General features: G+C 60.1%; 1 protein-coding gene across 3 annotated transcripts; it reads left to right on the plus strand.

Moving 5' to 3' along the window:
• Positions 1–6,099: 6,099 nt before the first annotated feature.
• On the plus strand, positions 6,100–14,233 carry Bsg (basigin (Ok blood group)). 3 transcript variants are annotated; one of them, XM_005331934.5, is made up of 9 exons: positions 6,121–6,259; positions 10,276–10,623; positions 11,374–11,530; positions 12,035–12,117; positions 12,271–12,407; positions 12,493–12,769; positions 13,289–13,313; positions 13,491–13,558; positions 13,637–14,233. In XM_005331934.5, exons 1-8 carry the CDS (start codon positions 6,196–6,198, stop codon positions 13,552–13,554), a joined length of 1,155 nt encoding a protein of 384 aa, XP_005331991.1. In that variant the 5' UTR covers positions 6,121–6,195; the 3' UTR covers positions 13,555–13,558; positions 13,637–14,233. The 3 variants fall into 3 exon arrangements, with proteins under 3 accessions (XP_005331992.1, XP_005331991.1, XP_077888201.1); XM_078032075.1 differs by having other exon boundaries at positions 6,137–6,259; positions 10,249–10,623; XM_005331935.5 differs by lacking the exon at positions 10,276–10,623 and having other exon boundaries at positions 6,100–6,259.
• The last annotated feature ends 1,198 nt before the right edge of the window (positions 14,234–15,431 follow it).

Here is a 15,431-nt window from a genome sequence, read left to right on the forward strand (position 1 = left end):
TCTCGGACACGGAGCTGTGCCGGGAAGGTGTCTGCCTGCTGGGACCGGGTCGGACCTGCTCCGCCTGCCAGGGCTGTGAAGCAGGGGGCAGGGACCAGGCGCTGGAGTCGGCTCCGCAGGGTGAGGTGGCTGCTTTTGCCCGGTTGGCTCTGGTCTTGGTGCTGACCCTCACTGACACTGAGTGTGGAGTGGGTCTGACCGAGAGGCTGCCGCAGGCACAGTGTGGTCCTGTGTCGACTGAAGAAGAAGCGGCCGCAGTGGGTGCGGGTGTGAGGGCCGACGTGGTGAGATGACAGTCAGGGAACGCTCCCGGGTCTCATGGGGTCGGCCCTCGCCAAGCCCTCTTGGGCAATATCAGGGCTGATGGAAAGATCTCAGAGGGGTCAGTGCAAAGCTAAAAGAGATCGTAACAAACTTCTTGGATGGATTCACATCAAATACTGGTTTGGGGGCTGGGATTGTGGCTCATTGGCAGAGCACTTGTTCGATCCTCAGCACCACATTAAAAAAAATAAATAAAAATTGGGCTGAGGATGTGGCTCCAGCAGTAGCGCGCTCGCCTGGCATGCGCACGGCCCTGGGTTCGATCCTCAGCACCACATACAAATAAAGATGTCGTGTCCGCCAAAAAGTAAAAAATAAATATTAAAATTCTCTCTCTAAAATAAATAAATAAACAAACAAACAAACAAATAAAGATATTGTATTCCAGCTACAACTAAAAAAAAAATACTGGTTGGTTTCACCCTCATTTCTTCTAGCAGCAGTGTTTCCATTTATAGAAGGGTCACTCTCATACTTTTTTAAGGTCCTGGCTCAGCATCTGCAGGGCCATCTTAAGTGGCCACCCAACCTTCACTGCTGCACTCTTTCCTGCCCAAGGGCATGTCACACTCCCTCACACCGCCTCCTTGGGACCCGCAGGCTCAGGCTCCGATCCCTGAGCTGCCCCATGAAAGTCTGGAACCCCAGCCTGTTCTGCCTGGCTCCGTCGATGCCAAGATGGCCTTGATTCGTCAACTCTGACAATACACACGGGTGTGTCTCTGCCTGGCCTTTCATTTCCCGCTCGCCCATCTCCTGGTTCCTCACTTTCCTTTCACTCCTGCTGTACAGAAATCAGTTGAAAATAAAAGTTCCAGCTGGGGCTGGGGCTGGGGCTGGGGCTGGGGCTGGGGCTGGGGCTGGGGCTGGGGCTGAGCACTGGAGTGTGCGTGCGGCACTGGGTTTGATCCTCAGCACCACAGAACAATACATGAAATAAAGGCACTCTGTCCACCTACCACTACAAAAAAACCTAATAAATAAAAAGCTCCAGGTTGGTAGTAAAAAACCCAGCCCATGGGCAGGAGGGATGCCCAGCACACCCAGCCCTGAGGCTGAGGGGGAGGCTCTGAGCAACTCAGCCAGGCCCTGTCTCAAAGCCATGGCGGGCTGGGGGTGCACCCTCAGTCCCCAGCACCTCAGAACACAGGAGCCCAGGAGCCAGGGGCCGGCTGCAGATGTGTGGGGCGGAGGGGGGCGGCAAGTGACCCAGGTCTGCCTGTCCTCAGAGTCCAGTTCCCTCCATGGGGAGTCCAGCAGCACGCGAGACAGAAAAGCAAGAAGGGGCCTCTCCAGGCGAGCGCTCTTCCCACGCAGGGCCAGTCCAGGAAGTCCTGCTGGTCCTCACAGGCTGCACCCAAAGCCAGAGACGGGAGGACACCCAGACCTGGGGCCCGTCTCTCCAGGGAGGTGTGGGCCCCGGAGAGCAGATCTGGCCCTTGGCTCTCCCACAGAGGGTTAAGGGCACTGGAGGAAGCAGGATCCCGATGGCCAGGAGGCCAGGAGTGAAAGGGCAAAGTGCAAGGACTGTCCTCCACTGTACTGTCCTTAGCACGGACCAGGACCCGGCCCATGAATAAAAAAATCAATAAAAGCAGCCAAGACTTGTGGTGGTGTCCCTGCACGTGTGCCCTGGACACCAGTGCCCTGGACACCAGTGGCCTGGACCCGGGCCGCAGTCCAGGGGCAGCATACGGCCCAGCGGGCAGGGCCCCCCAGCCCTGGAGGGAATGAGTAAAACACAAAATGCCACCTTCATTCATTCATTTTCTTAAATTTGAATTTCAAGTTTAACTGGGTGTCCCCCGTTTGTATCTGAAAAGCCCAGCCCTGCGGTCCCTGGCAGGCAGAGGGGCCAGGACTGAGCAGAGCAGGGACTCAGGTGCTGGCCTGCTGAGCAGGGCTCAGGGCAGTGGCTCCAGGGAGGGGCCTGGAGCCAGCCCTGGAGGTGGCCTGGTGTGGGCTTTGTTTGGAGAACAAAGGCCACGGCTTCTTGGCAGCCCTGAAACCTCCCAGGGCTGGAGGCTGGGTAGGGCAGGAATTCCGCAGCCCAGCCTCCTTTGTGACCTGCAGGGCTCTGATGCCAGCTGGCCTCCCCTGTCCTCGTCCTGCACGTAGCTCCTGACCCCCTGTGATTCTCCAGCCTGAAGGCTTCCTGCCTGGGCTCTGGCAGCTCAAGGCTCCCAGGCTCCTGAGCTGCACCTCACTGTGTGCGGGGAACCTCCACAGGGCACCCCGGTCGGGCCCCTAGACCCTGCACTCTGCCTAGCCTCCTCCTGGAAGCAATGTCCACTACTCCAGGGAGACTGCTCCCCAGGGGCCTCTGCATGTGCTGCCCTCCCCTTCCCATGGACATGCCCCTCCCTGCCCCTCCTGAGCAAATTCCCGTGCCCCTCCAAGGAGTTGCCCACCCCTTGGCAAAAGCCGGCACCAGTACCTGATTACATCTCCCGCTGTTTTTTGGTACAGGGGATGGAGCCCAGGGGTGCACTACCACTGAGCTACTCCTCCAGCCCTTTTTTCTTGGTCTGTGTGTTTGAGACGGGGTCTAAGTTGCCCAGGCTGATTTCAAACTTGCCACCCTCCGACCGACCGTGGCCTCCAGGGTCAGTGCGACGCCTCTGCCACGGGCTTCTCCCTGTTTTCTATCCGAGCTGCGTTTACATCTCACGGACTCACCCCGCAGCCAGGCACAGAGGCCACGCCTGTGGCTCCAGTGACCTGGGGGCCACGCAGGAGGGTGGCAAGTTGGAGGGCAGCCTGGGCAGCTCCGCTCTACCTGGCTCCACCACATCCCATCACCCCAACAGGAAGCCCCACCCCATCCCTGCACCCACGAACCCATGTCCCATCTCTGAACTGGTGTGTTCTGGTCATTTCCCATGAAGTGTCTGGTCCTCACCCTCAAGGTCCACCTGCAGGTGGAACAGGAAATTAAAGGTGTGAGTCTACACACGGGCTCTGGAAGGGCCATCTGCCTGGGGCTGGCCGCTCTGGCCCTGCCTCTCATCAGCAAAGCACCTGCCTGCAGGAGAAGAGCTGTCTCCCCGCTGACAGGAGCACCAAGTCCCCAAAGGGGACTCTCATGCTCTTACACAGACCAGACTCCAGGACTCAGCCAGGGAACGAGACCCCAGCCCCCAGCTGTCAAATCTGTGAGGACAAGTTTCAATCAGAACAGGTCAGCACAGGCAAGTGACCCAGGTCTGCCTGTCCTCAGAGTCCAGTGCCCTCCAGGGGGTAGGGCACCGGGACCCAAAGGTCTGATGAACCCTGCTACAGGAGGCTGCAGGCACCTTCTGTCCCTCTCCTCCCAGAGGGCCCACGGGCTCCCTTCCCCCAGAATCCCGTTCCCCCTTTCCGACCTCTTCTAATAAACTCAGGCCTCCTCTGACATCCTGCCACGGTCCCAGGATGCATGGCCCTGAGCTCTGACATGGCCTGCCGGGCCAGGTCCACGCTGCAGCAGGTGTGCACAGGGGCCGCCCTGCGAGGGTCCCTCCGCCCTCCCAGGGAGGCTCCAGGCCGCTGTGTGCGAGTCTGGGTGTGAATCGGGCCTTCGCTGCTCTGGGGTACATGCCTAGTAGAACTGCTGAGCAGGGGCTGAGGGTGGGGGTCTGTGGCTAGCACTTGCCTAGCACTCAGGAGACCCCAGATTCCATCCCCAACATCACAAAGAAAGAAAAAGAAACAAACAAACATGAGTTAAGTAGAAGTGCATTTCAGAAGCCTCTGGGCCGCCTCCCGGTGGCTGTGCCAGCCTGGTCCCTGGCAGCAGGGGAAAGTCCCAGCTTTAAATTCTCACCAGATCTACCGTCTGGCTTCCAGACCCGGCCTCCTGGGAGTGGCCAGCGAGCCCCATGCCACCCGGCTATGGTCCCTGAGGGAGTTTCCCTGTGGGCTGACCGTGTTGAGTCTGCACACACACACACACACACACGCACACACACACACACACGCACGGTTCCTTGGGATCCAGAGACTTGGCCCCTTTACCTTATGCATTCCTCACAGTGCGGCAGAGGAACCCGGGCGTGGGGCCTGCTAGGCCAGGGCTCTACCATGGAGCCACACCCAGCCCCTGGGCCCATTTTTAAATCGGTTTTCTTTCCACCATTGAATGGGGGGGGGTGTTGCACGCGCGTGTGTTTAATGGACACAAACCCTTTATTTTATTCATTTTTACGTGGTGCTGAGGATCAGACCTGTTAGGTCGGTGGCAGCGACTTGGTGGCGACTTAGTGGACACTTAGAACAAAGCGCTGCTTTGAACATCCATCAGATGCCGGCGGAAACGCCTGTCAATCAGCAGGACCCCTTGGCCCATCCTGGAGTTCAGCCAACTCCCCTGACCAACTCCAAGGGGGCAAGGGACCCTAGAGACACCTTTTCCTGTCCCCAGCCCCTCCCTTCCTGCTGTCAGCCCCATAAAAGTCCAGTCCGGTCGAGCTTCCACACGGTTTCTCCTCAGACCCTTCCCCTGTCCCCTCTGTGGGTCTGATCGAGTTCCGCCGCCGGGGAGTGATGTCTCAGCCTGTTCAGCGGCCCTTTTAAATCTGCCTCCTTTGGTTGCTGGCTGCCCAGCCTGATCTGACAAGACCCAGTGCCTCACACCTGCTAGGCCAATGCTCTGCCACTGAGCCCCGGCCCCAGCCCCTTGAATTCCTTATATGCTCTAGAAATGTCCCTTATCAGATGCAGGATTTGCAAATAATTCCTCTTTCTATGGACTGTCTTTCACTTTCTTGTTGTCCTGGAAGAACAGAAGCTTTTGCTTTTGAGGCTGTGAGAGGCCTTGGGATTATTGCAGCACATTAAAAAAAAAGCGGGGGGGGGGGAGAAAGAAAAAGCAGGGTTTTAGTTCTGATGCAAGGTCCCTTCTCTTGCAGCCTTCTGTCCTCTCTGGGGACCAGCAGCTACTCCCACAAGGCCAGGTAGCGCCCACCCTAATGGCTGTCTGAAGTTCTGTCATCTGTTGTCATTCCTGCACGTGGTGTCCCCAGGGTTGGGTTCCCCAGGAAAACACAGACCTGGAAGCCAGTTAGATCGAAATTTCCTTTGTGTAATGGCCCAAAACCCGTACAGGAAACACGCCTAGAAACAATCTGCTCTCCCTCTGGGTCTAATCTGAGGGCCCATCGGCTACTGCTGAGGCAGGGGACCTTCCTCTCACCGAACTTAGCACCGGCTTTTCTTTCTTTTTCTTTTTTGCGATGCAACTTACATGATATAAATCATACCTCCAAAAAAGGCAAGAAAAACAAAAATAGGCTAAAATTTACCTTTTTAAATTATTCACAAAATCTTTACTTCTATATCAAAAAAATGAGACATTTTCACAGATTTCAACCTGAAACCTTTAAAAATAACGCAGCAAGCATGGTATGGAGCATCCCGGTTCAAAGAAGAACAAGGCTCCTAGTGGGAGAAAATGCCATTTACTGAGGAACAGCTCTGCATATTTATAACCCCAGAGGATCGTGAGTTCAAAGCCCATCTCAGCAAGTGAGGCTCTATCTCAAAAAATAACAACAAAAAGGGCTGGGGGTGTTTCCCAGTGCTCGGCCCCCCTGGGCTCAATCCCAGCACCAGAAATAAATGAGTAAACAAACCACGCAGCCGCAAGCCCGCGAGCCCCGCCCCACCTCCCAGTCGCAGGGGTGGCCCACCAGGGTCACGTGCCGCCCCTGCCAGGCTTCCGTAGCTGGTGCCGGCCGGCTGGCTCCGGCAGACGTGCGTGTGCGCGCGTGCGCAGGGCGTGGCGTCCGGCGTGCCCCGCCCTGTGACGCCACTTGCGTGCGCGCGCCCGCAGCTTTGCGGCCGCTCTACTTATAGCGCCAGGGCAGGGTCGGGCGCGGGACGACGGGCGACATGGCGGCGGCGCTGCTGGTGCTGGGCTTGGCGCTGCTGGGCGCTCAGGGCGCCTCCGCGGCGGGTGAGGAGCAGGCGGGTCCCCGGGAGGCGTGGAGGGGCTGGGACTGGAGGAGGGACGCCGCGGGTGGAGAGGTGACCCTGGCGGTACTGCCGTGCCTCGGGCCATGTCCCAAGTCTGAGGGGGACCTTGGGGGACGAGAGTGGAGTGGCCCCCGCCAGGGGTGACCTTGGGGGTTCTCGGGGGTCCTTCGGGGAAGGGGAGCGGAGGGGGTATTCTGGGGGGTCCTGGGCCCCGTGGGTGGGGGTGGAAAAGTGCTGCTGGAGGTCCTCGCGGGACAGTCACCCCGGGGCAGCCACCCCGGATTTGGGGGAGATGGAGTGAAGGAGGTCTCCATCTGGGGGTCCGCTCCCCTAGGGACAGCAGCGCTCAGGGGTGACATCGCGAGGTTTGGGGGCCCTGGGCTGAGGGATGCCTCGTGCCTCAGGGAGCCTCCACAAAAGGGGGACAAAATGGAGGGGTGCTGCCAAGATGAGAAGCCCCTGATCCTGCTGGTGCTGGGAAGCAGGAAAAGACCCTGGGAAGTTCCTGGGGGAAACAGTGCCATTAGGGCTCTCCCCAGTATCCCTGCCTGGATGTGTGGGTGCAAAACCTCTCACCACATTCTGGAGGTGCTCTCTCCTGTCTGACCCCGTAGGAGAAGGATCAGTCCTGGAAGAGGGCCTCAGAGGCACTGGTGGTGGCCACCTGCCCTTGCCTTTGGCAAGGGAAGGGAGACCCAACTCAGGGTTTTTTTGTTTGTTTTATGTTTGTTTTTTAGTTGTGGTTGGACACAATACCTTTGTTTCGCTGACTTATTTTTATGTGGTGCTGAGGATTGAACCCAGGGTCTTGCATGTGTGGCAGGCGCTCTACTGCTGAGCCACAACCCTGCCCCACAACTCAGGGCTTTTGAGGAGCCCCTCTGGACTGGAATCAGGGCTTCAGGCTGGTCCAGTGCCTGCCCAACCCATGTCCACAGATTGGACCCTGTGGGGCACATCCATGGTGGCCCATCCTGCCTGGGTAGGCATCCAGCCCTGGCACCTCTGTGACCTGTGCTACTGGGACCTTGGCGCTCATCTGGAAAATAGCTATTGTGCTCAGGTGGAAGCTGGGACCACGTGCAAGGAATGGCCCTGGAACTGTCGGCTCTGGGCCTGGAGGAATTATCATTCTTGGTGGGATTTGGACCCTGTCTCCATCTGGCACACATGCATGCTCCCTGAGTCTGGTTGTACTGCCTTCTCAAATGCTGTCTGACCTGAGGTAGAGTGAGACGGCGTCTAGTCCATTTCCTCCTTGAGGAGTGGGCAAATGGAGGCCTAGGAGGGGAGTCAGGTGTTCCAGGCAGCAGGGACATGGCCTCAGCCTCCCCGCCGGTTAAAGCAGAAAGTGCTGTTTTGGTAGACTTGGTAGCATTGGTGCTCAGTGCTGCACACGGGGGCCTTCTGGGAAGAGGGCCAAGGGGTGTTTTCCAGAAGAGCAAGACAGCATTCTTGCTTCAGGGGGGGAATTTTCTTCCTTTTTTTTGAGACCCCTGTTTGGTACCAGAGTAAGATCCATGGCACAGGAAATGAAGGCAAAACCCAAGGTCTGCTGCCAGGGGGTCAGGGCTGTAGCCAGGCAGCAGTGCCTGAGCAGTGGATGACAGGGCATTGGATAGGGCCAGGAAGGGGGCTGCCAATAGCAGAAGCTTCACCAGTGCCTCTGACCCACTTTAGCCTTTCCTTGTCTGTAATCAAAAAGGCCCTTTATTGGCCTCCTCCCAGGCAAAAGCCTTAGTCCCACGGTGAGGCTGGCTCTCTGGGTGATACAGATAGGCGCCCCCACAAGGTGAATGCAGAAGATAAACTGCGGTGGGGAGGGGCTGAAGCCCCACCAGCCCCGCCTGGATTGGGTTCAGTGCTCTGCCTCGCTGGCTAAGTGGGTAGAGGACCTTCGCCTTGCCCAGAGCCTAAGCAGGTTTATGCCAGCAGAAAGCTGAACAGCTGGCAGACCCCCTGCTCCTCTCTCCTAAGTGTGCCCCGGCCGTCTCTGTGGTGTGGGAGGTGTGCAGGGACACCTGGGCTGTGTCTGCTCGCTTATCTCACTTTCAGGCTTCGCCCTTGAAGGGACTCAGAGCCTGAGGTCAGGGTGCAGAGCAGCCCCCGGCACAGAGTGGAGGCTCCTACATTTTGTGGTGCTGGGGGTTCGACCCGTTTCCTCTGAGTGACCATGCTAGCTTTTCCTGGCCAGCCTGCTCCTCAGAAGCTGGCACTGGGACCCTCCCGAGATGGGCACCTGGGTGGGATATGCTAGCCATTTGATGCCCACAGCCAGTCTCCCTGCACCTTCTCCCCAGTCCTGGCAGCTCTGCTGTGGGGGAGGAGGGAGGCTGGGCGTGGGCCGCCACTCTGTGCTCTCTGGGAGGGGCCCTCTACCATATACGGTCTTACCCTGCAGTGGCCTGGCCTTCTGCCCTGCCCGGTTGCAAGTGGGCAGGGAGAGGGTGGCTGTTTTTAGATGAAGGTGAGTGCTGGAGTGGGTGGCAGGTCACATGGCAGGATCCAGACCTGCCCTCTCTGGGCGGGTAGTGGAGGAACAGAAGCTCCCCTAAGCTTCTCTCTTGGGTGCTGGCATCACCCCCAAAGCTCTGCCCAGTGAAAAGCAGCCATAGGGTGCACTGACCTTGTGTCTGAGGCCATTTGGAGGGAATGTGGACAGGACTGGGCATGAACCCTGGCTTCATTTCCCAAGAGACACGCAGAGAGGCCCCTCAGGGCAGATGTTCTGGTTCCCTCCTGTCTCTCAGGCCCAGGTGTCCCCAGAGACCAAGCAGCCAGGCCCAGGCCTGCAGACCTCCACAGCACCTGGTGGAGAGGTGGGGCTCGGGTAGGGAAGAGTAAGGCTCAGGAGCCCAGGTGGTAGCTTGGGAGCCACTGCCCTGAAGCCCTTGGTGAAGGAAGGCTGAGCCCTGAAGCAGTCCCAGGCCCAGGATCACCCTGCCCGCAGGCGGGAAGGCAGAGTTTCCTGCCCTGACTCACTGCTCCCACTCTGCCCCAAGCTGCTAGTTTTGCAATCAGGGAAATCTCATCTCCCACTAAATGTAGGTTACCCGGAGGTGATCTTTTCACAATAAAGGCAGTGCCAACAGTTGCTGACTCTGCATCTACTGCCCTGCGGGCCTTGAAACCACTCAGGTGGACAGGCATCTTGCCCAGTCCCTGGAGCTGTGGGGCAGGTGCCTGCCTTGCTCCAGAGCAGAGGGCCTCTGGCCTGGGGGCCTGTGATCTCTCCTGCCCCGGTACCTGCCCATACCTGCCTGTGCATCTGCAGGAGTCTTGCCCTAGGCAGTATCAGAACCTGCATCAGTGTCCTCTGCCACTCGACAGTTGTGAGACCCTTTGTCCCTTTTCAGAGAAAGAACCTGCAGGTGACCAGTGGTGGGGACTGAGGCCCCTTCCTGCCAGTGTGGCTGGTCCTGAGCCCCACGCCCTCCACCAGGCGGGCTCTTCTCCATGCCTGCCTGGCTGTGGGTGCCCCGCAGAGATCCGAGTGTGTCCTGGGGAAGGAGTGCCCGCCTCCTGCTGCAGGCCAAACAGAGCGTAGGGGCAGGGGACCTGTGCATGCTTGGGAGGCTCTGTAGTGCAGGTGTTCTCCATGGAGGGTACCAGGCTGAAGTGGGGTGCTGCCTGTGGGACCCCATTAGGAGGGCCATAAGAAGGGTTCTGACAGGCCTCAGTCACAGCCTCTGGCTTCCCAGTCTCGGGTCTAGTTTGAAGCTATCTGTGGCCTCACCGTTGCGCTGTCTCGGGTGAGGACCTGGCCCAGGTGGGCACGTGCCAGGCTGAGCCCCAGTGGCTCTAGGGCCTCGGGTGTCCTCTTCTCCACCCAGCTGTGCCCAGCTCCTCTGCACAAGCTGGAGGGAAGCAGGGCTCGCTGCAGAAGGCCCTGGCCGCTGTGCATCCAGGCTTGTGATGTGGATGTCCCAGCCAGCGCTGACCTTTGCTCTCGATTCTCCTCCCTCATAGTAATAGCACACTCACCCTCTCCCATAGCTGGCTTCATCAAGTCTCCACTGTCCCAGGAGGGGTGGGCGGGGGGCCGTGTGGAACTGCACTGCCAGGCTGTGGGCAGCCCCGTCCCCGAGATCCAGTGGTGGTTTGAAGGGAACGGTCCCAATGACACCTGCTCCCAGCTCTGGGATGGCGCTCGGCTGGACCGCGTCCACATCCACGCCACCTACCGCCAGCATGCGGCCAGCAGCGTGTCCATCGAGAAGCTTACCACGGAGGATGCAGGCACCTACGAGTGTCGGGCCAGCAACGACCCCGACCGCAACCACCTGACCCGGGCACCCAGGGTCAAGTGGGTCCGTGCCCAGGCGAGCGTGGTGGTCCTCGAACGTGAGTGGCCGGGGTGCCTGCCTCACTTTTCCTTTTGTGCCACCCGGCTCCTGGGTCCTGCTCCGTAGCATCCAGATGCCCCCCACCCAGCTCTCCGCCCACTCCCCACCCAGGCCTTTCCTCCCTGGACCCAGGACTCTCCGGTGACGGTGGGCTTGCTGCTCAGTGGGCCTGGGGTGGCCTGCAGGAGTCGGCAGGCCTGCCCTTTGCCCTCGGTCTCTGCACCCTGTTTTGTCCCATCCATCTGCCTGCCCTGCTCGCCAGTGCCTGCCCAGCCCTGCACCCTGGCTGGCCTGTCTCCCTTGTGCGTCAGACCAGTGGGTCGGGACCTGCCACTGCGTGGCCACACTGAGCATCCACACGGCCGTGCTCAGCCCCGGAGCGGGACCTCAGAACCTCTGGGGGCTTCTCAGCTTCTAGTTGTAGATGCTTTCAGGTTCGATTCCTGAAGGGTTTGTCGCCGCCAGCCAGCAGGTCTGCTCTGCTGGGGCGAGGGTCCCAGCAGTGCCCCAGAGCGGGGCAGGTGCCCTGGACAGCCGTGCTTCCCTCGTTTGCGAAGGCTAGGCCTTTGTTGGGGGTTTGGGGTATCATCGGCTCAGCTAGTCAGATGCCCGCAGAGGTGCCTCATGTCAGTGCTGCAGCAGCAGGAGAGGCTCCGTGGATCGGGCAGTGGCCTTGATCTGCAGTGAGGACACTGGTGGCTTGTACGGTCCTTGCGTCGTGTGCTGACCAGCTTACTTGGCTTCCTAGCGGGCACCATCGAGACAGCTGTGGAGGACATTGGTTCTAAGATGCGTCTCACCTGTGCCTTGAATCACAGCACCACCCAGGTCACTGGCCACCAGTGGGTGAAGGGTGACAAGGTGCTGAAAGAGGACATCCTGCCTGACCTGCAGACAGTGTTTGAGTGAGTGAGGGGCTGCTGCCAGCAATCCTGTGCCCAGAGGGGTCCAGAGGGTGTGGGATCCCAGAGTGTCCTCGGGGGTGTGGGGGCAGTGCAGGCCGACACCCCAACACTGGGGATACAGATGCCACTGTGTCCTCAGGGTGCTCTTTGGGGCCCTGTGCACAAGTGGAGGCCTCAGAAGCCAAGCACTGGGGCCCCTCTCTGCCTGCCCCGTGGCTGGGCATCACCCTAATTGGGCCTTTTGTGTCAGGCTTACTGGGGCGGACGGGCCTGGGTGCCGGCAGGGCTGCCAGCTACAGCAGGCTCATTAAGTGGGTCCCTGACTGCCTCTGGTCTGCGTCCCCCCTGAGGGCCTCCCTGGCGGGTCACTGCACACAGTCTTGACAGGACTGTAGTGGTTGGGTCAGGACAACCCTCTGTGAGCCACAGGCACCCTAAGGCCCCCGTTCCTGGGGACAGGGCTGCCTGGCCATGAAGACCAAACTCACTCCCACCTAATTGCAGGGTGAACATGGAGGACAGCGCTGGCAGGTACTTCTGTGTCTTCCTCCCTGAGCCCATGGGCAGGGCTGAGATCACAGTGAGTGGTAAGTGCTCGGCAGAGGGCATCCTGCATGGGGCCTAGGCCGGGGTAGTCTGCCATGCCCTTCTGGGGGGGCTCGTGGGGGGGGGTAGCAGGGTCAGGAGCCCAGGAACAGTTCTGCAGGGCCTGGGTGTCGGACTCTCCTTGTTCTCTCCAGGGCGTCCGCACATCAAGGCTGCAAAGAAGTCTGAGCATGCCAATGAGGGGGAAGCGGTCACTCTGGTCTGTAAGTCAGACTCTTACCCGCCCGTCACCGACTGGGCCTGGTACAAGATGGTCGACTCCCATTACCAGGTGAGGGCCCAAACTGGGACCCAGGGCTGCAGGACCACGGGTGGGAACCCAGAGCTCTCCTTCCAGTCTGACAAGGTCCCCCTAGGTCATCACCAACGGCTCCCAGAGCAAATTCTACGTGAGTTCTTCAGAAGCCAAGTCGGAGCTGCGTATCAAGGACCTGGACATGGGTACCGACCCTGGCACCTATGTGTGCAATGCCACCAACACGGAGGGCGTCGAGAAGGCCGAGATCACCCTGCGGGTGCGCAGCCGCCTGGCCGCCCTCTGGCCCTTCCTGGGCATCGTGGCCGAGGTGCTGGTGCTCGTCACCATCATCTTCATCTACGAGAAGCGGCGGAAGCCAGATGAGCCCCTGGATGGTGAGCTGCAGCCCCAGGAGCCTGGGGGTCGGGAGCTCCTGGGGAGGGCGGGGTCTGCCAGCCTCACTGCCCCTCTCTCCTCCCTCGGCCTCAGCTGGCATCCTCCAGGGTAAGTGGTGCCTCAGGTGCCTCTGACCGCTGGGGGCTCGAGGATCTTGGCTCTGGTGAGCCTTTGACTGCATGGCGTAGCCTCAGGCGCCCTGATGGCCACCTGGCAGCGGCCCTGGGCTTCTCCTGGCACTGGGGGTGGCCCCTGCACACCCTACCCCAGGTGTGGGCCTGCATGCTTGCCACAGGGGCCGTGCTGCTGTCCTTAGCCGGGGGCGGGCCAGGCCAAGGCCACAGTGCTTTTGAGGTGCTTAGCCGAGGTGAGGAGTGCCAGCTTTCTTGCACGGCCACTGCCTGGGAGGGACCCTGGGTGGCTGGCCCCTCTGGTGAGCCCCAAGGGAAGCTGCAGGTGTGCTGTGCAGACCTCTCCTGATGCCTGTCTCCTCTCTCCCATGTTGGCTGTGCCTACAGATGACGACGCAGGCGCGGCACCGCTGTAAGTCCTAGCTCACTGGGGGAGTGTTGGGGGCTCCAAGGTGTGTACCCAGACCTCCCTGGGTCCTTGGTGGGTGCCTCCCAGGCAGTCAGGGTGCTGCTCTGAGAGGGGCTGGGCTGGGGAGTGCTCGGTCTCCAGCCAGGCCCCATGGGCTGAGGCCCTGCCCCGTTTCCCTAGGAAGAGCAGCAGTCACCACGTGAATGACAAGGGCAAGAATGTCCGCCAGAGGAATGCCACCTGAGCAGGTGCACACCAACCCTGGGACCCCAGGGACCCCCCAGGGTGAGGGGGGGCTGGTGTTTGAGGGACCCCTGCCTCTCCAGGCGCCCTAGGACTGGAGCCGTGTGCTGGAGCCCCGCGTCTGCGTCTCTGCCTCCAGCAGGAGTCCACCCCCGTGTTTGCAAGATCCCAGATTCTCACCTCTGAGCCCACGGCCAGAGCGAGCCCGTCACAGATGGCAGCGTGCCTCTGTTTAGTTGGAACGCAGTAGGTTCCGTGCCCAGCATTCTGTTAGGTGTTCACCATTGAAACCATTGAAACCACTGGAGCCCTGGAGTGTCCGCCTCTCCCTGGCCACACCTGGGCGGGTGGGTGGACCTCCCTAGCCCCCGGTCCAGTCTCCTGCCTGTGAGGCCAGTGCTCTGTGTTTGCCCTGGGCTTTGTGGAGATTTCTTCATGAAGGTTGCAGGTCTGTGGCTCAGTGGCAGCTCAGACCTCTTGATGGTGGAAGGGGCCTGCCCACCTACCCACTCACCTGCACAGAGACCCCTTCACTGCTCCCAAGTGACCCCTACCCCCTCCCAATGTCTGTGTGCCAGAGGATGGGACTCCAGAACTCCCCAGCTCCAGCCGAGGATAGCAGCCCCTTTTCCAGTGTTGGGCTCGGTGGGAACCCTACAATAAAGACTGACCCCACCCCACCTCGTGCTCACCTTGGCTGATGACTGCAGGTGACAGGAGCCTGTGGGTGGAACCCAGGGCATCGAGCAGGGGTCTCAGGTGCGGGAGGCCTGTGGGCAGCTCAGTTATCAGGGAGGGCAGGTAGTCGGGCTGCAAGTCTCCAGGTACTGAGAGTGTGGGCAGAACAACCCAGAAGCCAGGCCAACCTTGGGAGTTGGGCCATGGTTGTACCTGTCTCAGCAACTTACTGAGGCCTCATCTCAAAATCGAGAACCAAAAGGTCTGGAGGTGCAGTTCGGGGGTGAAGCCCCTGGGTCCAGTCCCCATAACCACAGAAATAAGACGGTGTGCAGGTTTCCTGCTGGTGGCTGCTCTGGACAGCCCTCGTGCCGTCTCCTCCACGTGCTCTGAGCCTGGTGCCATCTGCACAGCGAGTGAGGCCCGTGGGGGCTAGGAGGGGGCAGCACTCTGTTCAGGGGCAGTCTGCCTGCCAGTTCCTGCACAAGCCCATGGCACCTGAATGTGCTCCCACCCACAAAAGGAGCCTTGCTGGGTGCATTCCTACCTCAGGAAACTGAGGCAGGAGGATCGCAAGTTTGGGGCCAGCCTGGGCAACTTAGACCCACTCAAGAGGAAACGGCCAGGGTGTGTTCTGCCTCCTGCCTCACACCCAAGTCAAGGCCCCAAAGGCTGCCGAGGACAGTGCCACAGGGAGGGGGCCCTGACCTCAAGAAGGGATTCCTGGGCTGGAATGGAGCCCGATGGCAGAGCACTTTCCTGGAGTGTGTTGGGGACACTGGGTCTGACCCTTTACACCACCTAAAGACGAACAAGATAAAGGCATTCTGTCCATCGACAGCTAAAAAGCTTTAGAAGAGAAGGAAGGGGTGGCCTGCCACAGCAGGCCAGTGCGCAGTTCTGGGGGATCCGTGCCTGGCTGGGACCCAGAGCACAGCTCCGCCCTTCAGCTGGGCCAGCACGGGCCACACCCTTCTCGGGTGCCCAGAGAAGCAGGAGCCTGGTCAGTCAGGAAACTGGCATCTCCCAGGGGCTGGGGTAGGTTCAGAGAAACAGGAAGACCGTGGCCCCTGGCCTGTTCCTGGGTCAAATGGGCAGCCCTAGGATGGGCCCTAGAGCCCAGGGTGCCCTGGGATCCCCCGGCCCTTCCCTCCACTACCACCAGAGGGCCACACACCAACCAGACCTGCCAGAGCACAG

This window comes from Ictidomys tridecemlineatus, chromosome 2, assembly GCF_052094955.1.
Source record: "Ictidomys tridecemlineatus isolate mIctTri1 chromosome 2, mIctTri1.hap1, whole genome shotgun sequence".
NCBI classification, from domain to species: domain Eukaryota; kingdom Metazoa; phylum Chordata; class Mammalia; order Rodentia; family Sciuridae; genus Ictidomys; species Ictidomys tridecemlineatus.

Excerpts from the sequence above, each read along its gene's own strand:
- Bsg (XM_078032075.1), top strand. The coding sequence starts at position 6,196 with ATGGCGGCGGCGCTGCTGGTGCTGGGCTTGGCGCTGCTGGGCGCTCAG. Across the intron at positions 12,118-12,270 it reads GGCTGAGATCACAGTGAGTG|GGCGTCCGCACATCAAGGCT; the intron begins GTAAGTGCTCGG and ends TGTTCTCTCCAG. Across the intron at positions 12,770-13,288 it reads GCCAGATGAGCCCCTGGATG|ATGACGACGCAGGCGCGGCA; the intron begins GTGAGCTGCAGC and ends CTGTGCCTACAG.